The sequence below is a fragment of the Dryobates pubescens genome, chromosome 33 (genome assembly GCF_014839835.1).
Source record: "Dryobates pubescens isolate bDryPub1 chromosome 33, bDryPub1.pri, whole genome shotgun sequence".
Classification (NCBI taxonomy): Eukaryota; Metazoa; Chordata; class Aves; order Piciformes; family Picidae; genus Dryobates; species Dryobates pubescens.
Window position 1 is genome coordinate 6,862,900 of NC_071644.1, and position 25,290 is coordinate 6,888,189.

The 25,290-nt window shown below is 58.6% G+C and overlaps 1 protein-coding gene across 1 annotated transcript; it reads left to right on the plus strand.

The window, feature by feature from the left end:
- Positions 1-8,410: 8,410 nt before the first annotated feature.
- C33H1orf159 (chromosome 33 C1orf159 homolog) lies at positions 8,411-20,246 on the plus strand. The gene is made up of 8 exons (XM_054175691.1): positions 8,411-8,498; positions 9,640-9,715; positions 12,205-12,309; positions 13,349-13,414; positions 14,692-14,826; positions 16,552-16,577; positions 17,041-17,071; positions 20,149-20,246. The coding sequence occupies exons 1-8, from the start codon at positions 8,427-8,429 to the stop codon at positions 20,244-20,246; spliced, it is 609 nt and encodes a 202-aa protein (XP_054031666.1). The 5' UTR covers positions 8,411-8,426.
- Positions 20,247-25,290: the final 5,044 nt, after the last annotated feature.

A 25,290-nucleotide genomic window follows, 5' to 3' on the forward strand; every position in this document is an offset into this window, starting at 1 on the left:
CCCCCGCCCCGGCGCGTCCGCGTCTCCCAGCAACGCCCAAGATGGCGGCGGCGGCGGCGCCAGGCACGCCGGGAGCGGCCGCGCCGGGAGAGGCTGTGCGGGGCCCGGCCGCCCCCCCGGACCCCCGCGGCCGCCGGACTCCCTTTCCCCGGGGCTCGGCGCTGCTGCAGGCGCGGCGGGGCGGGGCCGGGGGCGGGGCTTTACCTGCGGGGGAGGAGGGCGCAGGTAGGGCCCGGCGCGGTGCCTGCTGGGATTTGTAGTTCGGGGCGGGGCGGCCCGCGGCGCTGGGCAGGGCGTGGGCCGGCGGCGAGGGGAACTACAACTCCCAGGGCGCGGCGGGAAGGAGCGGGCCGGGCGCTGCCGGAGGGCGGGGGGTACGAACGGGAACCTGCCGCCGGTGCTGCCGGGGGTTGCTGCTTCAGGTGAGGAGGCGGCGGGGAAGCGGTGCCGGGCCCCTCCGGCGGCGGGAGGCGGTGGGGTGGTGGGAGGGGAAGGGGGGGAAAGGCCCGGGCGGGGCGGCGAGCCGAGCCCCCGGGCGTTGCCCCATTGTTCGGGGCGTGGGAGGCGCCGGCGGGCAGGTGAGGAGAGGGCGGGAGGGAGCCGCTGCCGCTTTCGGCTCGGCTGCGGGCCCCGGCAGCACCGCCGGGCACGGAGCGGTTCTGCCGGCCGCGGCCCAGGGCCCCCCTGGCCGCCGGTGGAAGCGGCGGGGTCGGGGGGGGGGCTGCCGGGGCCAGCCCCGCGGCCCGGGCTGTGCCCAGCGGTGCAGCCGGCGGAGCGCAGGGCAGGCCCCGGGACCTCCGGCCGGCGCTGCCGTGGGAGCAGCGGCGGCGGTCTGCCCGTGTAGGGAGAGGCTGGGCAAGAGTCGCCCCTCGGCCCTCCTCCTTTCCCAGCTTCTTGAAGGCTGCTTGGCTCCTGGGGCGATTGACGTTGGGGGGCGGGATTCGGGAGATGCCTTTGGAAGCGAATCCTTTCTCCCTCCTGCTCCTGTACAACTTTGGATGCTGTTTTCCTTGACGAACTCACTCAGTTTGTTACGGTGTGGGGCAGTCTGGCCTTCCAGGATCTGCAGGGGGCTCCAGGAAAGCTGGGGAGGGACTTCTGAGGGGGTCAGGGAGGGATAGGACTGGGGGGGATGGAGCAAAGCTAGAAGTGGGGAGATTCAGGTTGGATGTTAGGAAGAAGTTGTTGCCCAGGAGGGTGGTGAGAGCCTGGCACAGGCTGCCCAGGGAGGTGGTGGAAGCCTCCTGCCTGGAGGTGTTTGCAGCCAGGCTGGAGGTGGCTGTGAGCAACCTGCTGTGGTGTGAGGTGTCCCTGCCCATGGCAGGGGGGTTGGAGCTGGCTGAGCCTTGAGGTCCCTTCCAGCCCTGACAATTCTCTGATCCCATGATTCCCATAGGACAGCCACCAGCTGCTCAGGTTTCAGGTATGGGAGAGGCAGGCTGGCAAAGGATAAGTGCTGGAGCTTCTCCTCTCTACTGCTGCAGAAGTCCTGAGGCCATTCAGAAGCCATCCAGAAGGCAATTCAGAGATCCCTGAGGGCATTCAGCTTACCCAGATGGGCTCCGTGGTGAGGGGGGCTGCCCCTTGGCTCTGCCTTTGTCCATGGGAGGGTAGCCAATGTTCAAGTAGTCTCTTTCCTTCCTTTTGCTCCTCTGGAGCTGGCTGATCCTTGGAGGTCCCTTCCAACCTTAACAACTCTCTGCTTCTTAGGCTCATGGGTGTTTGGGGCTTGCTTTGTTTTCTGGGTAAGCTTTAAGCACATTGACACCTCTGAAATGCACATTTGTGTTGCACTGCTTAGGAGGAGAGGGGAAGGGGGGAAACGAAATCCCTGAGCCCTGGGTTTTGGGGCCATGCATGTGTCCCATTTCAACATCTGGTGATGCCTATTGGCAGCCAGCTCCCAGCAGTATTCCCTTCCTGCCTTCAGTGTGGAAGGCTGCAAGGACAGCAGAGTGTCTCTGCCAGCTTCGTGTTGATGGCAACAGCTAAGTGTTGGTGTTAATTAGTGCTTGCTCTAGGCACCTTCTAGGCACCTAGCTGCTTGTTGCAGCCAAGCCTGGCTTCAAGTTGGTATCTTGATTCTCTGGGCTGCAAGGTGTGTGTTTCAAATTGCTGCTTGCTGGCCTCTTGCATAATCCTGTCGGTGCCAGGAGGGTGATAAGAGCTCTTTTCACGGGTGCCTGTGAAGAGAGCTGGAAAAACCAGTCCCCTTTCAGCCTGGAGTCGGGGAAGGATTGTTCCACCTAATCTGCTCCTCTGCCCTGCAGGTGGATTGTGAAACAGTTGCAGTGTCAATGGGAAATTAGCAGCCAACCACATGCCACAAGTGCTGGGGGTTATCTGGGGGAGGATGCAGGGCTCTGCTGCCTGCCTCTGAAGCTGCTGGTAAGTCAGGGTTGAGGTCTTCACAAGTGCAACTGCACATTTTGGCTTCTCTGGTGTCACTTCTTTTCCCCTTCCCACCCCCCCCCGAGTCATGGCTGATTCAAGGTCACATCAGAATTAAGAAGCTGTTGGCAGCAGCAGGAGTGTGATGGCTCAAACAGGTCTGCTGAGGGAATTGTACCCTCACCTGGAATTTAAGGAATGGCTGGGACAGCAGCTCTCTGAGCTGGGTTAGGAACTGGCTGGAGGCTGAGCCCAGAGAGTGGTGGTGAATGGTGCCACAGCCAGCTGGCAGCCAGGCACCAGTGGTGGCCCCCAGGGATCAGTGCTGGGCCCCAGCCTGTTCAGTATCTTCATTGATGATCTGGATGAGGGCACTGAGTCAGTCAGCAGCAGGTTTGCAGATGACAGCAAGCTGGGAGCAGAGGTTGGTCAGTCAGAGGGCAGAAGGGCTCTGCAGAGGGACCTTGCCAGGCTGGGCAGAAGGGCAGAGGCCAACAGGATGGCATTCAACAAGTCCCAGTGCCAGGGGCTGCACTTTGGCCACAGCAACCCCAGGCAGAGCTACAGGCTGGGGGCAGAGTGGCTGAGAGCAGCCAGAGAGGGACCTGGGGGTGCTGATTGACAGCTGCCTGAACATGAGGCAGCAGTGTGCCCAGGGGGCCAAGAAGGCCAAGGGCATCCTGGCCTGCAGCAGGAAGAGTGTGGCCAGCAGGAGCAGGGAAATCCTTCTGCCCTGTGCTCAGCACTGCTGAGGCCACACCTTGAGTCCTGTGTCCAGTTCTGGGCCCCTCAGATTAGGAAAGAGGTTGAGCTGCTGGAAGGTGTCCAGAGAAGGGCAACAAAGCTGGGGAGGGGTCTGGAGCACAGCCCTGGGAGGAGAGGCTGAGGGAGCTGGGGTTGCTTAGCCTGCAGAAGAGGAGGCTCAGGGGAGACCTTTTTGCTCTCTCCAACTCCCTGAAGGGAGGTTGGAGCCAGGTGGGGGTTGGTCTCTTCTCCCAGGCAAGCAGCACCAGAACAAGAGGCCACAGTCTCAAGCTGTGCCAGGGGAGGGTTAGGCTGGAGGTGAGGAGAAAGTTCTTCCAGGGAGAATTGTTAGCCCTTGGAATGTGCTGCCCAGGGAGGTGGTGGAGTCCCCATCCCTGGAGGTGTTCAAGAGGGGCTTGGATGTGGCACTTGGAGCTATGATTGAGTTGTCAGGAGGTGTTGGGTGCCAGGTTGGGCTTGATGATCCTTGAGGTCTTTTCCAAGCTTATTGGTTCCATGAATGGTTCTTCTGTTGGCTTTTGTTCCCTTCCTACACAGCTTGCAAATCATCACTTTGCTCCAACAATTGCTCCAGCAAGGCAGAGCTTGCTCCTGGAGCAGGAAGGAGAGCTGCACAGCTCTGTGTGTGGAAATCAAGTGCATCACAGAGCACTTGCTTCCAGGAACTGGAAGGGAAAAGCCTTCCAGTGCTCAAAGAGTTCAGGAGTTGTTTGTGCTCTGTTTGCAAAGCAAGGAGAGGAAGCTCAGTGAATCTTGATGTGGTTTGGCTTCTGTGTGTTGTGGTGCTCCAGATCCAAGTTGTCACTGCTCTGAGGTTTGCTTCAACTGTGAGGCTCTGGTGTGAAATCCTTGTTGTAATTAGAATGTCTGTGCTCTCACAACTCTGTTGGCTTCTCAAGCACAAATTGCCTTCTAATTTGAGCAGCAGTGTGTGTGTGTGACATTATCAGGGTGTTCCCTCCCCACCTTTTCCCCCCTCCAACCTTAATCCAAAGAGGAAAATGCTGCCAAATGTGAAACCTACTCCCTGGCTTTGTAAATTGGTTGGCTGTGGATCTCTGGTCCTCATCAAATCCACACAAGTGGTTTGCAGGCTAAACCTTCAGCTGCCTCACACTCAGAGGCAGGTTCAGCATTGCTGTGTGCTGAATGTCTTGGAGGCTCTGGGGCTCTTTCTGAGCTTGGAAGTTTATGGTGTGAAGTGAACTTGGAAGTTAAGGATGTGAAATGAGACCTCAAAGAGAGTGCTGGGTCCAGCTCTGGAGCCCCTCAGCACAGGAAGGATGTGGACCTGGTGGAGAGGGTGCAGAGGAGGCCACAGAGATGAGCAAGGAACTGAAGCACCTCTGCTATGAGGACAGGCTGAGGGAGCTGGGCTTGTTCAGCCTGAGCAAGGGAAGGCTCTGGAAGGACATGGACCTGGTGGAGTGGGTCCAGAGGAGGCCACAGAGATGAGCAAGGAACTGAAGCACCTCTGCTAGGAGCTGGGCTTGTTCAGCCTGAGCAAGGCCCTGGAAAGATCTAAGAGCAGCCTTGCAGTACCTGAAAGAGGCTGCAAGAAGGCTGCAGAGGGACAGTTTGTAGAGGTCTGCAGGCACACAGTGCCTGGACAGCCTCAGGCTGTGCCAGGGGAGGTTTAGGCTGGAGGTGAGGAGAAAGTTCTTCCCAGAGAGCCATTGGGATGTGCTGCCCAGGGAGGTGGTGGAGTCCCCATCCCTGGAGGTGTTCAAGAGGGGCTTGGATGTGGCACTTGGAGCCATGGTTTAGTTAGTCAGGAGGTGCCAGGTTGGACTTGATGATCTCTGAGGCCTTTTCCAACCTGGCTGATTCTATGACAGGCCCTGGGGCAATGGTTTGAAGTTGGAGCAGGGCAGATTGAGATTGGCTGTGAGGACCAAGCTCTGCACCAGGAGAGGCTGCTGGAACACTGCAGGCTGCCCAGGGAGGTGGCTGGGGCTCCATCCCTGGGGATACCCAAGGCCAGGCTGGACAAGGCTCAGAGCAACCTGACCTAGTGGAGGATGTCCCTGCTGAGTGCACTGGGGGTGGCCTGGATGAGCTTTGGGGAGGTCCCTTCCATCCCAAAGCATTCTTTGAGCAGTCAGGAGGTCTTGGCTGACAGGTTGGACTGGATGATCCTTGAGGTCTCTTCCAACCTTGTTGATTCTCTGATAGGTCTGCTGTGTTTGGAAGCTTTGAAAGCAGTTTGGTTCAGCTCTGCACTGCAAGCTGCTTCAAACTGAACCCAAAGCCCAACAAAACCCCCCCAGCCAACCACTCAATACCTTTAGCTTTGGCATCATCTCTGTCTCACTGAGATAAAAAAGATATTGGCTGATGAGTTGAGGGCAAATAGATCTGGTGCCCTGCTTCCACTGGGTGCAGCTGCAGGGCAGCTCTTCTGCTTTGTTAGAGCCAGGAGGGGCTGTGCACAGAGATCTGCCCATCCATGCAGCAGGATTGTTGATGAGTGCCTTGATTTGTTGCAGGCCTGGGGATCCAATCAATGCTGAGCTGTGGAGCTGCTGGGATTAGCAAAGAGCTGGGCTGGGAGGTTGGAGGTGGTTTGGCTTCACAGAGGGGTTTGTGTGGAGGGTGGCTTTGCAGGGATAGAATAGAATGGAATTAACCAGGTTGGGAAAGACCTCAGAGCTCATCAAGTCCAAGCTGTCACCCAGCACCTCCTGACAGCTGAACTATGGCTCCAAGGGCCACATCCAGGCTCTTCCTAAGCACCTCCAGGCATGGGGACTCCACCACCCCCCTGGGCAGCACATCCCAATGGCCAATCTCTCTTTCTATGAAGAACTTCTTCCTCACCTCCAGCCTAAACCTCCCCTGGCACAGCTTGAGACTGTGGCCTCTTGTTCTGGTGCTGCTTGCCTGAGAGAAGAGACCAACCCCCACCTGGCTCCAACCTCCCTTCAGGGAGTTGCAGAGAGCAAGAAGGTCTCCCCTGAGCCTCCTCTTCTGCAGGCTAAGCAACCCCAGCTCCCTCAGCCTCTCCTCCCAGGGCTGTGCTCCAGACCCCTCCCCAGCTCTGTTGCCCTTCTCTGGACACCTTCAAGTCTCTCAATGTCCTTCTTAAGCCCAGAACTGGACACAGGACTCAAGGTGTGGCCTAAGCAGTGCTGAGCACAGGGCTTCTGCTGGCCACACTGTTCCTGATGCAGGCCAGGATGCCCTTGGCCTTCTTGGCCCCCTGGGCACACTGCTGGCTCCTGTTCAGGCAGCTGTCAATCAGCACCCCCAGGTCTCTCTCTGTTTGGCAGCTCTCAGCCACTCTGCCCCCAGCCTGTAGCTCTGCCTGGGGTTGCTGTGGCCAAAGTGCAGCCCCTGGCACTGGGACCTGCTCTGTGCCATCCTGTTGGCCTCTGCCCATCTGTCCAGTCGGTCAAGGTCCCTCTGCAGAGCCCTTCTGCCCTCTAACTGACCAACATCTGCCCCCAGCCTGGTGTCATCTGCACACTTGCTGCTGACTGCCTCAATGCCCTCATCCAGATCATCAATGAAGATGTTAAAGAAGCTGGGGCCCAGCACTGCTCCCTGGGGCACACCACTGGTGCCTGGCTGCCAGCTGGCTGTGGCACCATTCACCACCACTCTCTGGGCTCAGCCTCCAGCCAGTTCCTAACCCAGCTCAGAGAGCTGCTGTCCCAGCCAGGGGCTGACAGCTTGGCCAGCAGTCTGCTGTGGGGGATGGTGTCAAAAGGCCTTGCTGAGGTCCAGGCAGACCTCATCCACAGCCTGCCCCACGTACATTCTGTGCTTGGGAGAGCTGGGTGTAGCTCCCACCATGCTGCTGTCCAGAGAAGAGGCAGATGTCAGGATGTTGACACAAGGAGTGTCTGCACTCTGTAGCTCAACCATGACCCAAACCCTTCTGTGCAGGAGAGGTGAACTTGCTCCAGCAGGAAGGCAGGTGGCAAAAGCAGAGGTGGGGGCAGGGGAGAGAAGAAGAAGAAGAAGAAGGAGGAAGCTCAGCTGGCAGCAGGCTGAACTATCCTGTTCCACCCTGGGAAGCTCTGCTCTGAGGCAAGGCAGCAATGCTCCCTGTTCAGAGGCAGGCTTCATTAATGCTTCATGACTGTGCTGGCAGGGGAGAAATGACTGCCAGCCCTGCCTCTGCCCAGCAGTGCCTGCTGCCTGTCCTGCTCCCAATCCATCCCAGCTCGATGCTGCAGCCAGGGGAGCTGGGGAGAGGCTTATCAGGGTTGGTGCCAGGCAGTAGCCCTTCTCTGGCAGTCACATTGATTGGGGTTTTTTTTTTCCCTAGACCCTGGGTGTGGAATAGGCTCTGCCTGGCCCAGTTTGGAGCAGGCTGATAAGGTTCCTGGTTTCTTAGCAACCACAGTCAGCCCTAGGCAAGAAACCTGCCCCTCTGCAGCTGGAGGGGAGGGGGGGGGTGGAAAAAAGCCCTCTTTGAGTGTCTCAGATTGGTGTCTCCAAGCAAGGTAAGTCGTTCCCCACCCTCCCCCCCCCCACCTCACCTCCCAGCATATTTAACTTGGAGGGCTTTGTAGCCAGAGAAAAGCAATGGGGGGGGTCAAAAGTTCCTTAACAGAAGGAAACTGTGAGCTCCTCTGGGGTGGCCTGGAGGTGGTCAGGAAGGGCTTGGATGTGGCACTTGGAGCCATGGTTTAGTTAGTCCTGGGGTGTTGGGTGGCAGGTTGGACTTGCTGGTGTCTGAGGTCTTTCCCAGCCTTATTGGTTCTATGGTTCTCTGAAGGGGGGCTGCAGGAAGGCTGGGGAGGGACTTTTGGCAAGGGGTTGTGAGTGATAAGATGGGAGGGAATGGATTGAAGCTTGAGGAAGGCAGATTCAGACTGGGGATGAGGAAGAAATTCCTTCCAGTGAGGGTGGGGAGACTCTGGCACAGGCTGCCCAGGGAGGCTGGGACAAAGCCAGGCTGGGTGAAGCCTTGAGGAGAAAGTTCTTCCCAGAGAGGGTTGTTGGCCACTGGGATGTGCTGCCCAGGGAGGTGGTGGTGTCCCCATCCCTGGAGGGGTTCAGGAGGGGCTTGGATGTGGCACTTGGGGCCATGGTTGAGCTGTCAGGAGGTGCTGGGTGCCAGCTTGGACTTGCTGCTCTCTGAGGTCTCTTCCAACCTTACCGGAGCAGCCCGGGCAGGTGGGAGGTGTCTGTGCCTGTGGCAGTGGGGCTGGCAGTGGGTGATCTTGAAGGTCCCTTCCAAGTGAAGCTATTCTGTGCTGCATCAGCCACTCTGACTCCTCTCCCTGTTCTCAGGCAGGCCTGTGCCTCTCCTGGGCATGGAGGTGCCCTTCGTGCTGCTCTTCACTCGGCTGGTGGCAGAGGTCGCCAGCAAATCCCCGGAGAGCTCGGTGGGTACTCCGTGGCTCTCGGCTGGGGGGAGGGGGGGGTGTGTGTCTTGTTTTGGTCATGCTGGGTGCTGGCCAAGCAGATCAGAGTGTTTCCTCTCTCCCACTGAACAGAAATGACCCTGGCTGCCAGCAGTCATTAACTGGAACTCGCACGGAGGGTCAGCTTGCTGTGACGGCTGACTGCCTTGAATTCTCCCTGCTCAAGGGCTTGTAGGAGGGCAAGGAGGTCACTGAGAGCACCACTCATGTGGAAAAGGGTCCCCCCCACCTTGATGAGCAACCCCCACACACACTTGGCAAGCTGCTTGCCACTTGAACTGCAAACCATCCAAACCCTGGGGACCTAAAAGCACAAACTCCCATGAGAACCTCAAAGGTCATCTTGTCCAACCCTGCTGCTGTGGGCAAGGGCACTTCCAACTAGAGCAGGGAAGGCATTCTGCCCTGGGCTCAGCACTGCTCAGGCCACACCTGGACTCCTGTGTCCAGTTCTGGGCCCTTCAGTTTAAGAAGGACATTGAGAGACTTGAAGGTGTCCAGAGAAGGGCAACAAAGCTGGGGAGGGGTCTGGAGCACAGCCCTGGGAGGAGAGGCTGAGGGAGCTGGGGTTGCTTAGCCTGCAGAAGAGGAGGCTCAGGGGAGACCTTCTTGCTCTCTCCAACTCCCTGAAGGGAGGTTGGAGCCAGGTGGGGGTTGGTCTCTGCTCCCAGGCAAGCAGCACCAGAACAAGAGGCCACAGTCTCAAGCTGTGCCAGGGGAGGTTCAGGCTGGAGGGGAGGAGAAAGTTCTTCATAGAAAGAGAGATTGGCCATTGGGATGTGCTGCCCAGGGAGGTGGTGGAGTCCCCATCCCTGGAGGTGTTCCAGAGGGGCTTGGATGTGGCACTTGGAGCCATGGTTTAGCTGTCAGGAGGTGTTGGGTGGCAGCTTGGACTTGATGATCTCTGAGGTCTTTTCCAACCTTTTTGATTCTATGATACTCAAGGCCAGGCTGGACAAGGCTCTGAGCAACCTGATCCAGTGGAGGATGTCCCTGCTGAGTGCAGTGGGGCTTGGCCTTAGGTGACTTTTGGGGGAGGGGGAGGAACCCCTTCCAAGCCAAAGCCTCCCATGGTTGTCTGATATCTCTGCTCTTTGTTTAGGTGTCAGAAACAGAATGCTGTGTGGATATGTTGGACTCCAACAGCTCCTGTCCAGTGTCCAACCAGTGCAGCCCAGGTAAAGTGTCTCACTGCTCAGTGACATCCCAGGTGGGGTTGGCCACTCCACCAGGGAACAAAGCTCCTGATTTAATTGGGGAGTGAAAGCAGAGGGTGCAGGGTGAAGCCTTTCTTCCTCTCTGTACCCAAGGCTTGTGCTTCTCCTGGCTCAGACCTGTTGCTCCTGCCTGGGGAAGGGATTGCAGCCCACCATCCATCAGCTTATTCTTCTTCATGGGGCATGCAGCTGGGTGAGGTGGGAGCCCTCTGCAAATGCTCAAGAGCCCCTAAAAAGCTCCAACCCTGACCATGAGAAGCAGGGCTGCTGCAGTGGGGATTGGAAGGGGAGCATTCAATGGCTCCTTGTCCCACTGGAGGCCAGGAGGGACAAGCAGAGTCCCTCAGGGATCAGTCCTGGGACCAGGCTTGTTCAACATCTTTGTGGGTGCCATGGACAGTAGCACTGAGTGCAGCCTCAGCAGGTTTGCTGATGGCACCAAGCTGTGTGGGGCAGCAGACTGGCTGGGGGGAAGGGATCCAGCCAGGGGGACCTAGGCAGGCTGGAGGGAAGGGCACAAGCCAACCTCATGAGGTTCAACAAGACCAAGGGCAGGCTCCTGCAGCTGGGTGGAGGCAATGCCAGGCACAAATCCAGGCTGGAAAGCAGCCCTGAGGAGAGGGACTTGGGGGTGCTGGGGGAGGAGAAGCTCACCAGGAGCTCTCAGTGTGCACTTGCAGCCCACAGATCCTGGGCTGCAGCAAGAGAAGAGTGGCCAGCAGGGCAAGGGAGGTGATTCTCCCCCTCTGCTCAGCTCTGGGGAAACCCCACTTGGAGTCTCAAGCTGTGCCAGGGGAGGTTTAGGCTGGAGGTGAGGAGAAAGTTCTTCCCAGACAGAGAGATTGGCCCTTGGGATGTGCTGCCCAGGGAGGTGGTGGAGTCCCCATCCCTGGGGGTGTTCAAGAGGGGCTTGGATGTGGCACTTGGAGCCAGGGTTTAGTTAGCCAGAAGGTGTTGGGTGAGAGGTTGGACTTGATGCTCTCTGAGGTCTCTTCCCACCTCAGTGATTCTATGTCTAGCTTGATTTCTGCTCCTGAGTGGGTTTAGCTGTGGTGCAAACAGCTGCCTGCAGGCCATGGGGGCTGTGCTCACTCCAATCCCCTCATGAGCTGCTGACCTCCCCAGAGCTTTGGTGTCAGGTAGGTGCTTTGATGCTTCCTTCCTCTTCCTGCAGCAAGCCTTTGCCCTCCCCCTGGCTCTGCCTGTGTGGAGGTTGAGTGTCAGGGGGGGATTTATGGCTGTGGCCATCCAGCAGTGCTGCTCCCCTCTGAGGGCAGCCTCCCAGCAGAGCTGTTCTCAACTCAGCACCTCACTAATTGTTTGCTTTATGGCATAATTGATCCCAGTCTGGCTCAAGGCTCTACAAGGCTGGGCTTTAGCCAGCACAGTGAAGGTTTGTTGTTTCCTTCCTTTCTCCTTCCCTTTAAATGCAGGCTGCAATAGGATCTAGGAGGGAGCAGCCTCCTAATCTTCATCCCTTCCAGTCTAAGCCTCCAGTGAAGCAGCCACAGCTTTAGTGCATTAAATGAAGTTGTTCTGGAAGATGTGCCCTAAATGTGCTGGGGTTTTGCTTCCTTCTCCCCTCAACAAAGGCATCCCAGTGTCTGCATTTCAGCTGGAAAGGGAGAGCTTTCAGCAGCCAAGACACAGGCCAGGATGAATGTTTAATCAGTCTCCAGCCTGCAAGGGAGGGTGGCTTGGTAGGCAGCACCTCCCAGCTGGCACAGAGGAGCTGAAGCAGGCTGGGCTCTGAAAGTGGCACCAGGCAGACAGCACTGGGAGAGGGCTGAGGCATGGCAGTGCCAGCCCTGGAGCCCCTCAGCACAGGTAGGACATGGACCTGCTGGAGAGGGTCCAGAGGAGCCCATTGAAAATGGTCAGGGGGCTGCAGCACCTCTGCTGCAAGGCCAGGCTGAGGGAGCTGGGGGTGTTCAGCATGGAGAAGAGAAGGCTTCAGGGAGGACCTAAGAGCAGCCTGCCAGGACCTGGAGGGGGCTCCAGGAAGGCTGCAGAGGGACTGTTTGCAAAGGCCTGCAGGGACAGGCCCAGGGGCAATGGCTTGAAGTTAGAGGAGAGGAGATCTACATTGAACATTAGGAAGAAGGTCTTGGCTAAGGAGGCTGCTGAGACACTGGAAGAGGTTGCCCAGGCAGGCTGTGGATGCCTCCTCCCTGGGTGATAGAGGCCTTGAGCCAGCTGGGCTGGTGGGAGGTGTCCCTGCCCATGGCAGGGGGGTTGGAACTGGCTGATCTCTGAGGTGCCTTCCAACCCAACCCATTCTGTGCATTTATAGAGCCTCTTTCACCTGTGTGAGAGCCAGCAGGAGATGTTTGCAAGCAGTGGAGCAAACAGAGGAGGTTTGTTGCCTTTGCCTCTCCCTCCAGACCAAGGAAGTGTTTCCAGCGTTGCCTTTGTTGTTCCAAACCTTTGGACACCTTCTTCCCCTGCAGGTTGCTACAGAAGGTGGAATGAGGATGGCAGCAGCAGCTGCATTAAGTGCAAAAATGAATCCCTTCCTGTCTCCTCTGGGCACAACCTGACTGAATGCAGAAGCTGTGAGTCTTTTGCCAGCCCTTTCTTTGGGTGCTTGTGTCTTGGGTACTGGGCTCTCTCCTCTCCTGTGTGTGGGCCTGTTCAAGAAGGCTGTGGCCAGCAGCTTAAGAGAGGGGATTCTGCCCCTTGGCTCTGCTCTGCTGGAGACCCCACCTCCAATCCTGCAGCCAGGCCTGGTGTCCCCAGCAGCAGAAGCACACAGAGCTGCTGGAGGGAGGCCACAAAGATGATCCAAGGGCTGGAGCAGCTCTGCTGTGAGCACAGGCTGAGGGAGCTGGGGATGTGCAGCCTGGAGAGGAGAAGGCTCCAAGGGGACATCAGAGCTGCCTGCCAATAGCTGAAGGGATCCTGCAGGAAGGCTGCAGAAGGACTTTTCCTGAGGGTGTCTAAAGACAGCACAAAAGGGAATGGTTTGAAGCTGAGGCAGAGCAGGGTCAGAGTGGAGCTGAGGAAGAAGCTCTGCAGTCTGAGGGTGCTGAGACTCTGGCACAGGCTGCCCAGGGAGGCTGTGGCTGCCTCCTGCCTGGGGGTGTTCAAGGCCAGGCTGGATGAGGCCTTGAGCAGCCAAGCCTGGCTGGGAGGTGTCCCTGCACATGGCAGGGAGGTTGGAGATGATCTTAGAGGTCTCTCCCAGCCTTAATGACTCCATGATTTCCAAGCACTCCCTTCACTCATCCAACCTGGCCTTGCACATCCCCACAATGGAGGCAGCCACAGCCTCCCTGGGCAGCCTTGTGCCAGACTCTCCCTTCCCTTGTCCTGAGGAGCTTCTTCCTCAGCTCCAGACCTAACTTCCTGAGAGCTGCACTGGAGACTTCCTGTCTTTGCTCTTCAGGGGGAGGGCAAACTCTGACCCTGCTTGGGTTGGTTTTTCCTCCTCTTTGAATTCTCCAAAGGGCTTGGGAGTTTTCATGGCAAAACTCTCCCCCCAGTTTCAATGCCTTCAAGAACTTCTGGGAAGTGGACCCCCAGGGGATGTGGAAGGTTGCTCAGGTGTGACTTTAAAGCAAGTCTCTCTTCTCCTTGCTGTTTGATTTCCAGCTGGCAGCAGAGGGATGAGTTCCCACATGAACATGAGCACTGTAACTCCCTTCCTGCAGAGCATAGGTGAGTGGATGGCAGCAGCTGTGTGGTGCTTCCCTGCCTGCCAGGGGCCATTTCAACCAAGCTGTGGAATCTGGAGGGCTCCAGCAGAGGGTTTTATGGCCACTTTTGGTTTGGTCTCACCAAGAAGCCTCTGGCAGGGCTTGCAGCTGCGTTTTCCAGGCCCCAGGGTTTTGCTGGGGGGAAGTTTTCAGCTTGGCCCAGTGAGCCCTGGGAGGAGAGGCTGAGGGAGCTGGGGTTGCTTAGCCTGCAGAAGAGGAGGCTCAGGGAAGACCTTCTTGCTCTCTGCAACTCCCTGAAGGGAGGTTGGAGCCAGGTGGGGGTTGGTCTCTTCTCCCAGGCAAGCAGCACCAGAACAAGAGGCCACAGCCTCAAGCTGTGCCAGGGGAGGTTTAGGCTGGAGGTGAGGAAGAAATTCTTCCCAGCAAGAGAGATTGGCCCTTGGAATGTGCTGCCCAGGGAGGTGGTGGAGTCCCCAGCCCTGGAGGTGTTTAGGAAGAGCCTGGCTGAGGCCCTTGGTGCCATGGTTGAGTTAGTCAGGGGGTGTTGGCTGCCAGCTTGGACTTGCTGATCTCTGAGGCCTTTCCCAACCTTATTGATGCTATGATTCTACGACCTGAAACATCTCAGTGCTCCTCAGGGTGTGGGCTTCTCCAAGCAGGGCTTGGCAGAGGTAGATCTGGTGGCCTAAGCTCCCCTGCCCCAAGCTCCCAAGCAGCTTTTTATTCCTTCAGCTCCTTGCAGGTCGGGATCAGAACCTTCAATGAAGCAGCTGAGTCGATCTGCAGGGGCTGGGGAAAGTGGAGCAGAGGGGTGAGGGAAGGCATCTTTGGGGTTAGAGGTCTGCCTCAGGGGGGATGGTTTCTTGGGGCCCAAGACAACAGTGGGTGTGCTGCAGCAGTGGTTTATTGTCTGCTGACAGGATCTGGCCTTGGGAGGCTTCATTTAAGGCACCAAAGAACAATATCCATGTGGAGTGCCTCCCAGCACTGGCTTGGAAAGTCAGAGGGAAGAAACAGCAGTAGGTTACAAAACAAATCTGTGGCTGTCTTGAGGGAGAGCAGAGAGTGAGGCTTTGCTGGCAGGTGGGGGCTGGGGGGGAGCTGCTGAGCTAACAGAACTGAAGGGTGAGAGGAATTTGCCAGGGAGGTCTCTGCTTGCATTGCAGAGAGCAAGCAGCACTGAGGTCCTGTTTTGCTCCTGTGGCTATCAAGAAGCTGGTCCTCTCCAAAGGGCTTTCTGGTGACTAAAAGCCCTCTCTCTCTCCTTTGTTTGCACAGGTGGCCCAGAAGTAGCAGCTTCCCTCATCCTGGGGACCTTTTTCATCAGCCTCTTCCTGATTCTCTCTGTTGCTTCTTTCTTCTACCTCAAACGTGCCAATAAACTTCCCAACATCTTCTACAGGAGAAACAAAGGTAGGATGCAGCCCAGGGCTTGCCTCTGCTTCTGGCAGCTGCTGCAGCTTCAAGTTGCTCTCTTTTGTCCACCCTTCACTGGCTCTTCAGTGGCTGGGAGGTGCTGAGCACAGCCAGTGGAAGGTGATGCCTCCAGTGCTGCCCAGCTTGGCAGGAGGCAGAGCCTCGGCTTTGACCCTGGCTTGGCCCTGGTCTGCAGCCACTTTGAGTGATTCCCCTGCCAAGCAAGCCCCAGCACAGCATTTGCTGTGTTAGAGCTCCTTCTGTTGAAAGCAAGCTGTTTCCTGCCTGGGTCTGCTCAACAAATAGACCTCCTCTGATTTTCTTCATGGATTCACAGAATGGTTTAGGTTGGAGGAGACCTTAAGGATCAGCCAGTTCCAACTCCCTCTGCAGGGACACCTCCCACCAGCCCAGCTTGCTCAAGGCCTCATCCAGCCTGGTCCTGAGCACCTCCAGGGAGGAGGCAGCCACAGCCTCCCTGGGCAATCTGCTCCAGTGTCTCCCCACCCTCACTGCAAGGAGTTTCTTCCTCATCTCCAGCCTAGATCATGTCTTAAAAGGACCAAGCTCAAGCTGGGCTGTCACAATGAAAATCAGTGTGGAGAAGAGGGGGGAGAAAAGGGAGTAAGCACCCCAATGCAATTGCATCCTGTGGCTAAGGATGCTGTGCCTAGCCACAGCAACCTCTTCCCCAGGGGGGTGGTGAGGCACTGGAACAGGTTGCCCAGAGAAGCTGTGGAGGCTCCAAGCCTGGCAGTGTTGAAGGGCAGCTTGGATGAGGCCCTGGGCTGGCAGGAGATAACCCTGCCCATGGCAAGGGGTTGGAACTGGCTGATCTTTAAGGTCCCTTCCAACCCATTCCATAGCTTCCAGCCTCTCTGGTATCATTGCTGGCCAAGGGCTGAATTGATCAGTGGCACAGGAAGTGCCAGTGCCCTCATGACAGCTGCCTGCTGAAGCCTCTGGCTTGCCTTTGCATTGTGTCCTGAAGTAAAAGCCATCAGTCCAAGATCCTCCTTCAGTTTCCAAGTGGGTCAAGCAAGATCTGCTTTGACACTTCTGAGCAGGACAGGAGACCTCTGAGGCTGGGCTGTGACTTCCCCATGGCCTGGCAGTCGACTCTGGTGCAGCAGGTGAAGGCATTGAGCTCCACCTTTGAAGGAGAAGCAATCAGAGGCATTTCTCTGGCTCATTGTCCTGCCTGGATGATGATTCTCCTGTGGCCAGCCCAAGGCAGCAAGCTGCTGTGTGGAAAGGCTTGCACCTTCACTGCTCCCTTCCTGCCTTTCACTTGGCCTCCAAGTGCCTTCTTTTCCACCCCACCTCTTGTGGAAACCTCCTATGAAAGAGCTGCTGCTGGGGCTCCTTTCTTTGAACACCAAAGAAGTCATCCTTGGAGAGGGAGAGACCTTTGCAACCCCTTTAGCTCTTGTCTTGAAGAGAGCCCTGCAGACCATGTGTGCCACCAATGGCACCTCAGAGGCTTCTGCTCTGTGGGTGTGAGCCTGGTGCCAAACCTGAGGCTTTTTCTCCCCAGCTCTGTTGCAATCTTTGTGCCAAAACTCATCTCTGTGGTGGAGTTTTTCCCCCCCCCCCCCCCCACCAGCAGAACTCTTCTGTTGCAGGTTTGTGTTTGTCTGGGAGGTTGGAGCTGCTGGGGGGGGGGGTGTTGAAATGAATGATGGTTGGTTTCTCACTCTCTCTTTCTCTTCTCTCTCTCAGCTTCTGTTCTCCAGCCCAGTGAAACAGTTAAGTGAACTCTGTCCTCCTGGTGTGGACTAGGAGGCTTGAACAGTGCATTAGGGAGCTGCTTGGAGGAAATGAAGCTAAAAGGGTGTGGGGGGGAGGGAGGTTCTTTAGCCAGAGACAGGAGAAAATCAGATGACAAATGGGGGGGCAGGGGGGAAGGAAATATGGGGGGGAAGGGGGGGAAGGAAATAGGGGGGGAAGGGGTGGAAGGAAATGGGGGGGAAGGAAATAGGGGTGGGAAGGAAATAGGGGGGGAAGGGGTGGAAGGAAATAGGGGGGGGAAGGGGTGGAAGGAAATAGGGGGGGAAGGGGAATACAGACCCTATGGATTCTATTGAGTTGCCTTCTCCAAGAAAGCCTCAGGGAATTTTCTTGCAGCTCTGATCTGTTGCTGCATTTGCTGCTGCAAGGCTGAGGCCCAAAGGTGCTTTGTCTGACAGGCTCAATCCCTCTCTTCTGCAGGCATCCATGATACCTCCCCCAGCTTCCTCAGGTGAGGAACTCTTCCCTGGGCCATGCTGCTGCACACACTTCAGCTGCTGGCTGCCCTTTCGTGCCTCTAATTGAGGGGCAGGCAACCATCCCAGAGCAGACCTGCTGCCACCACACAGCAAGTCCAAGCAGTCACCTGGTGGAGAGCTGTGGCCCCATCCTGTTCAGTATCTTCACTGATGATCTGGATGAGGGCATTGAGTCCATCAGCAGTAGATTTGCAGATGACAGCAAGCTGGGGGCAGGAGTTGATCTGCTGGAGGGCAGAAGGGCTCTGCAGAGGGACCTTGCCAGGCTGGACAGATGGGCAGAGGCCAAGGGCAGGAGATTGAACACAGCCAAGTGCCAGGTGCTGCACGTTGGCCACAGCAACCCCAGGGAGAGCTACAGGCTGGGGGCAGAGTGGCTGAGAGCAGCCAGGCAGAGAGGGACCTGGGGGTAGTGGGTGATGGTAGGCTGAATATGAGCCTGCAGTGTGCCTAGGTGGCCAAGAGGGCCAAGGGCATCCTGGCCTGCAGCAGGAACAGTGTGGCCAGCAGGAGCAGGGAGGTCATTGTGCCCTGTGCTCAGCACTGCTTAGGCCACACCTTGAGTCCTGTGTCCAGTTCTGGGCTCCTCAGGTTAGGAAAGAGGTTGAGATGCTGGAAGGTGTCCAGAGAAGGGCAACAGAGCTGGGGAGGGGTCTGGGGCACAGCCCTGGGAGGAGAGGCTGAGGGAGCTGGGGTTGCTTAGCCTGCAGAAGAGGAGGCTCAGGGGAGACCTTCTTGCTCTCTGCAACTCCCTGAAGGGAGGTTGCAGCCAGGTGGGGGTTGGTCTCTTCTCCCAGGCAAGCAGCACCAGAACAAGAGGCCACAGTCTCAAGCTGTGCCAGGGGAGGTTTAGGCTGGAGGGGAGGAGAAAGTTTTTCCCAGAGAGAGTTGTTGGCCATTGGGATGTGCTGCCCAGGGAGGTGGTGGAGTCCCCATGCCTGGAGGTGTTTAGGAAGAGCCTGGATGGGGTGCCTGGTGCCATGGTTTAGTTAATTAGATGGTGTTGGGTGATAGGTTTGACTGGATGATCTTGAAGGTCTCTTCCAACCTGGTTAATTCCTCCCTTCTCCCTTCTCCTCCCTTCTCCCGGGGGTTGGGGGGCAGGAATCCAATGAATTCTGGCTAGCAGAGCTTTCTGGATGGGATTTATTGCTTTAATTACTGTAGGCCTCCAGCCTTGATGGAGAGCTTGCTGTTAGAATAGTTCCTGAAATAGATCTTTGACTTCTCTGTCCTAATAGAGAAGTCTGGGTGGGGGGAGGGAAATAATCATCACCATCATCTTGCATCTCCTTAGAAGTGCTCAGAAAGAAGTGGTTCAGTCTGGGATCTATTTTCAGGGTTGGAATCTCTTTGGCAGTGCCAGCCTGGCTCATTTTCAGGCTTGCTGAGCTGAGGCTTTATCAGCTGCTTGAAAACAAAGGAGAGAGCCTGTCTGGAATGCAGCAGTCAGGGGGTGGGAGGGGTGTGTGTGCTGGGGGGGTGTCTGGGAGCTGGCTTTGGGAGGCACGGTGGAGCTTTCATACATCTGACACTCACCAATAGGGTTGGAAGAGACCTCAGGGATCATCAAGGCCGAGCTGGCACCCAGCACCTCCTGACTAACTAAACCCTGGCTCCAAGCTCCACCTCCAAGCCCCTCCTGAGCACCTCCTTAACAAGGCTTGTGGTGGCTTCACACTCACAGGGTGATAGGATGTGCTGGGTTGGAAGGCAACTTAAAGCCCACCCAGTGCCAACCCCCCCTGCCATGGGCAGGGACAGCTCCTGCTCCACCTTCCCCAAGGCCTCCTCTGCTTCCAGCTTGGAGCCTCCAGGGATGCTGCTTGAGGTCCCATCCCTGGAGACATTCAAGAGCAGAGCTGCTGTGGCCAGCTGGGGGGGTCCCTGCTGTGGCCCTGGGCAGCCCTGCTCTGGCTGGTTGGGGGGGGTCCCTGCTGTGGCTGGCTGGAGGGGTCCCTGCTGTGGCCCTGGGCAGCCTGCTGTGGCTGGCTGGGGGGGTCCCTGCTGTGGCCCTGGGCAGCCTGCTGTGGCTGGCTGGGGGGGGTCCCTGCTGTGGCCCTGGGCAGCCCTGCTGTGGCTGGCAGGGGGGGTGCCTGCTGTGGCCCTGGGCAGCCTGCTGTGGCTGGCTGGAGGGGGTCCCTGCTGTGGCCCTGGGCAGCCTGCTGTGGCTGGCTGGGGGGGGTCCCTGCTGTGGCCCTGGGCAGCCCTGCTGTGGCTGGTTGGGGGGGGTCCCCGCTGTGGCCCTGGGCAGCCTGCTGTGGCTGGCTGGAGGGGGTCCCTGCTGTGGCCCTGGGCAGCCCTGCTGTGGCTGGCAGGGGGGGTGCCTGCTGTGGCCCTGGGCAGCCTGATGTGGCTGGCTGGGGGGGGTCCCTGCTGTGGCCCTGGGCAGCCCTGCTGTGGCTGGCTGGGGGGGGTCCCTGCTGTGGCCCTGGGCAGCCTGCTGTGGCTGGCTGGAGGGGTCCCCGCTGTGGCTGGCTGGGGCAGGCCGGCCGGGGCAGCCCTGCTGTGGCTGGCTGGAGGGGTCCCCGCTGTGGCTAGCTGGGGCAGCCCTGCTGTGGCTGGCTGGAGGGGTCCCCACTGTGGCTGGCTGGGGCAGGCCGGCTGGGCCAGCCCTGCTGTGGCTGGCTGGAGGGGTCCCCGCTGTGGCTGGCCGGGGCAGCCCTGCTGTGGCTGGCTGGGGGGGTCCCCACTGTGGCCGGCCGGGGCAGCCCGGCTGGGGCAGCCCTGCTGTGGCTGACTGGAGGGGTCCCCACTGTGGCTGGCCGGGGCAGCCCGGCTGGGCCAGCCCTGCTGTGGCTGGCTGGAGGGGTCCCCGCTGTGGCTGGCTGGGGCAGGCCGGCTGGGGCAGCCCTGCTGTGGCTGGCTGGAGGGGTCCCCGCTGTGGCTGGCTGGGGCAGGCCGGCTGGGGCAGCCCTGCTGTGGCTGGCTGGAGGGGTCCCCGCTGAGCAGAGGGGGGTTGGTCAGGGTGACCCCGGGGCCCCTCGCCCCCCCCGGGGCCCCTCGCCCCCCCCGAGGCCGTGCTGACGCCGTGTCCCCCCCGTTGCAGTGCGGAAGCCGCGGTACGTCAGGCGCGAGCGCTCGCTGGTCACCTCCGCCTCCGCTGCCATCGTCGCCGCCTCTGAAACCAGGGTCAGCAACGTTTGACCTTCCTGCCTGGCTGAGGACTTCAGAAAGGGACACAGTGTCCAAGGGACCCGTTTGGGGGGGTCGTGGTGGGGGGGTTTTTTCCCTGCCTCCACGGAAGCGCCGGCAGCTGACCCTGCGTGGAAGCCGAAGCGCTGCGTCCCAGCGGCTGTGCCAAACCTTCCCGGGGACCCTGAACCCGGTGCCGGGATCCTGATGCCAGATCAGCCCTGGGGGTGCACTGTCCCAGCCCTCTGCTCTCATTGTCTGCTCCAGTTAGAGCCCAGCCCCCTGAGGGAGCCCTGCCCGCCCGTGGGGCGCTCCTGGAGCTCTGGCGAGTGTCTCCTTCCTGTCTCCTGCTGTCTTCTGTGTCCCCAGAGCCTGAAGGTCTCAGTGCTGCGGGCCGGGACTCCACCCTGGGATTCCTCAAGGATGTGGAGCTCCTGAAGGGACCTCCCCCCTAGGCAATGCTAACACTAAGTGCCACTGCTTGAACCTCCCAGGCCACCACAGCCAAGCTCCTCCGTGCAGCATCCTTCTGAAGCAAAACCAAATGATGCCTCCTGGAGCATCCTCTTCAGCCTCTGACAGAGCTGCCCCTGGATGTTGACTGTGACCAGAGCTCTGCTATCCAGATGCTCTTCTTGGTGCTTCTGAAGGCTGTGGTCAGTATGGGTCCAATCCCAAGCCTGGGAACCTTTCTCCAGTTGGCTTTAGCTGAGTCCTTGGATAAAGAGCCCTTGGCTGTGGCTCTGCCACCCCCAGGCTCCACTGCCTGTCCTGCAAAGATCAGCTCTGTAGCTTCCTGCCCTGGAAGGGGGAACCCCCAGATTCCTCCAGGGTGGCTGTGTGTGCACATCACTGAGTGCTGGGGGAGCTGGAGAGGTCAGGGAGTGAGCTCCTGCCAATGCAATAAAGGGGCTGCTTTGCTCAAGCCCTCTGGTAACATGCCTGACACACACCTGCAGGCCAGCACCTCCTGGCAGAGCTCCCCAAGCAGTCCCTCCACGCTCAGGTGCTGGCTCTTGCCCATCCTGTGCCAGCTGTGTGGCCCAGCAGTCCCCTTGGTCAGGACATGACACCAGCTGGAGGTTGTTTTTTGGCTAGGTTATCACCCACCTGGGCTTTCATCCCCTAGCTTGTGCTGGCATGAGTTGCCTGTTGCCATGTGAACCGGCAGGATGGGCACACAGGGATGGGCAGAAGAGTGGGGAAGGGGGGGGGAGAAAACCCCCCCCCCAACCCCTGAGCTTGCTAAATTGGTTGAGAAGTGTCACTGCCACCATCTGTGGAATGCTAACTCTGCAGCTTGTCTCTTCCCACCTACCTGTGTTGCTGTTGCCTCTTTTGGTGGAGCTGGCACTCCATGCTGGGTCTCTGCTCCTAAAATAAAGCCCTTGGAAGCTCTTCCCCAGGCTCCCCTGGCAGGAACAGGACCTGGGAACAGCAGGTTCTCTTTTTGTCAGGAGCATGTGACCAGAGCTGTCTGGAGCTGACATGACACCCAGATGGAGAGTCCAAACCTCCTGAGGAGTCCCAGCCTCCTCAGCAGATTCCCTTTGCTGTGTGCCTCAAAGCTAAAAGAGGACAACTGGGGTGGGAGGAGAGAAATGGAGCTGAGCTGACTAGACCTGGCTGTAGGGAAGGGTCCTTCCCCCTCCCCTCTGCCACATCTGCAATGCTGTGTCCAGGTCTGGGCCCCTCACTTCAAGAAGGACCTCAGGGAGCTGCTGGGGCAGAGCCACAGGGCTGCTGCAGGCAGTGGCACATCTCCCTGTGAGCACAGCTGAGGGAGCTGGGAGCAGAGGAGCCTGAGGGCTGCCCTCAGTGCTGGGGATCAAGCTGTGCAGGGCTGGAGCCAGGCTCTGCTCAGGGATGGCCAAGGACAGCACTGGGGGCAAGCTGGAGCAGAGGAGCTGCCAGGGGAACAGGAGGCAGGACTTTGTCCCTGTGAGGATGCTGCAGCCCTGGAGCAGGCTGCCCTGAGAGGTTGTGGAGTCTCCTCTGGAGGCTTTCCAAACCCAGCTGGCTGTGCTCCTGGGTGCCCTGCCCTGGCATGGAGGGGTTGGACTGGGTGCCCTTTCCAGGACCCTTCCAACCTCTACCACTCTGTGAGTCTCTGCTTTTCCTTTCCCCCTCTCTGCTCACCAGGCAATGAGGTTGCTTGGAGCACCCAAACCAGGTAGGGCAAAGGGTAGAGGTAAAGAACAAGCCAGGAAGAGGTCCCCTGTGCCAAACCCCCTCCCCCAAAGAGCCTGAACTGCTCCATGGTGGAACTTGAGCTGGCTTTGTGTCACCACAAGGCATGAAACCTGTCCTGCAGCAGCCAGTGCCAGTGGGGAGAGCCTTCAGCTGGCAGCCTGGAATGGGCTCAAGAGCTCTGCCCTGTGCCAGGTCAGGAGGTGGCAGCTGGGGCTTGCTGCCATTTTGATGTCTCTTTGTCTTTGTGCTGCTGCCACTTCCCACAGCTGGAGGCTGGGGTGAGGGGAAGGGGCAGAGGGTGTGAAGGGGTTTGGGGTGGTTGGGTTTTGGTTTTGCCTGAACTTAGTTGCTGGACTGTTTTCCTAACCACTAAGGGGGGGGTTGGAAAAACCAAGGAGGAACTATGCAAATCATGCCCAGAAACTGCACTTTGGAAAGCCAGGGAGCTTTCTGCTTGCAAAGCTGTCAGCCAGGCTGCATCCTTGTGTTGCTTAGCTGCTGCCAGCTGCTTTCCCCCACATCAATTATTGAAGGATCGTCGCTGTCGCCGTGCTGGCTGAAGCCTTTCTTCTCCTGGAGTGCAGGTTGGAGCAGTTCAATGGCAGGCAGCTCCTGCTCCTGCCTCTGTGTGCTCAAGTTGTTCTCTGTGATGACAACTCCCATCCCTTCCACACACTCTTCTTCCCTCTCTTCTCCTCCTTGCCTTTTCTCTCCCCCCCTTCTCCTCCTTCTTTTCCTTTCCTCTCCCCCCCTTCTCCTCCTTCTTTTCCTTTTCTCTCCCCCCCTTCTCCTCCTTCCTTTCCTTTTCTCTCCCCCCCTTCTCCTCCTTCCTTTCCTTTTCTCTCCCCCCTTCTCCTCCTTCCTTTCCTTTTCTCTCCCCGCTTTTTTCTCCTTCCTTTCCTTTTCTCTCCCCTCTTTCTCCTCCTTCCTTTCCTTTCCTCTCCCCCCCTTCTCCTCTTCCTCCCTTTCCTCTCCCCCCCTTCTCCTCTTCCTCCCTTTCCTTTCCTCTCCCCCCCTTCTCCTCTTCCTCCCTTTCCTTTCCTCTCCCCCCCTTCTCCTCTTCCTCCCTTTCCTTTCCTCTCCCCCCCTTCTCCTCTTCCTCCCTTTCCTTTCCTCTCCCCCCCTTCTCCTCTTCCTCCCTTTCCTTTCCTCTCCCCCCCTTCTCCTCTTCCTCCCTTTCCTTTCCTCTCCCCCCCTTCTCCTCTTCCTCCCTTTCCTTTCCTCTCCCCCCCTTCTCCTCTTCCTCCCTTTCCTTTCCTCTCCCCCCCTTCTTCTCCTCCTTCCTTTCCTTTCCTCTCCCCCCCTTCTCCTCTTCCTCCCTTTCCTTTCCTCTCCCCCCCTTCTCCTCTTCCTCTTCTCCCCTGTTTTTGTGTGTTTCAGGAGCCCTCCTTGCTGCCTGCCACAGTTGGCCTCCTGCTCTAAGCAGTTTCTCCTTTCTTTGCACTGTCAAAGCACACCTGGGCTGTGGTGGTTTGGTGTTTGTTAGTTTGGTTTCCATCTCCCTCCAAAGACCTAACCTCTCTTTTTAAGGAGCTGGCTTTAGTTGCACCCTGATCTCTCATGGATTTGTATACTTTCCAATGGTGCCAAAATAAACCCATCTGAGCTTTTCCTTTGGGTGTGTGTGGTGTGTGTGGAGGTCAGTGGGGTGTCCCCTTCAGAAGGGAGCAGAAAATCAGCTCCTGGCTTCAGCTCCCAGGGTGTGTTGTCTGCAGCAGGAGTGGAGCTCAAGCAAAGCTTGGGGCACAGCCACCCCATGACTGCTCCAGGCTTGGGGGGCAGAGTGAGTGGCTGGAAGGAAGACCTGGAGGTGTTGGTTGGCAGCTGGCTGAGCATGAGCCAGCAGGGTGCCCAGGTGGCCAAGAAGGCCACCAGCAGCCTGGCTTGGCTCAGCAATGGTGTGGGCAGCAGGAGGGGAGGGGTGATGGTGCCCCCTGTGCTGGGCACTGGTGTGGGCAGCAGGAGGGGAGGGGTGATGGTGCCCCCTGTGCTGGGCACTGGTGTGGGCAGCAGGAAGGGAGGGGTGATGGTGCCCCCTGTGCTGGGCACTGGTGTGGGCAGCAGGAAGGGAGGGGTGATGGTGCCCCCTGTGCTGGGCACTGGTGTGGGCAGCAGGAGGGGAGGGGTGATGGTGCCCCCTTGGCTCAGCAATGGTGTGGGCAGCAGGAGGGGAGGGGTGATGGTGCCCCCTGTGCTGGGCACTGGTGTGGGCAGCAGGAGGGGAGGGGTGATGGTGCCCCCTTGGCTCAGCAATGGTGTGGGCAGCAGGTGGGGAGGGGTGATGGTGCCCCCTGTGCTGGGCACTGGTGTGGGCAGCAGGAAGGGAGGGGTGATGGTGCCCCCTGTGCTGGGCACTGGTGTGGGCAGCAGGAAGGGAGGGGTGATGGTGCCCCCTGTGCTGGGCACTGGTGTGGGCAGCAGGAGGGGAGGGGTGATGGTGCCCCCTTGGCTCAGCAATGGTGTGGGCAGCAGGAGGGGAGGGGTGATGGTGCCCCCTGTGCTGGGCACTGGTGTGGGCAGCAGGAGGGGAGAGGTGATGGTGCCCCCTGTGCTGGGCACTGGTGTGGGCAGCAGGAGGGGAGGGGTGATGGTGCCCCCTGTGCTGGGCACTGGTGTGGGCAGCAGGAGGGGAGGGGTGATGGTGCCCCCTGTGCTGGGCACTGGTGTGGGCAGCAGGAGGGGAGGGGTGATGGTGCCCCCTGTGCTGGGTACTGGTGTGGGCAGCAGGAGGGGAGGGGTGATGGTGCCCCCTGTGCTGGGCACTGGTGTGGCCACACTTCAATACTGGGTTCAGTTTGGGGCCTCTCACTCCAAGAAGGACATTGAGAGGCTGGAGAGGGTCCAGGGAAGGGGCTGGAGGACA

Coding starts and splice junctions, on each gene's coding strand:
- C33H1orf159 (XM_054175691.1), top strand. CDS start 8,427: ATGGAGGTGCCCTTCGTGCTGCTCTTCACTCGGCTGGTGGCAGAGGTC. Junction 14,827..16,551: donor CTTCTACAGGAGAAACAAAG/GTAGGATGCAGC, acceptor TCTCTCTCTCAG/CTTCTGTTCTCCAGCCCAGT. Junction 16,578..17,040: donor TTCTCCAGCCCAGTGAAACA/GTTAAGTGAACT, acceptor TCTCTTCTGCAG/GCATCCATGATACCTCCCCC.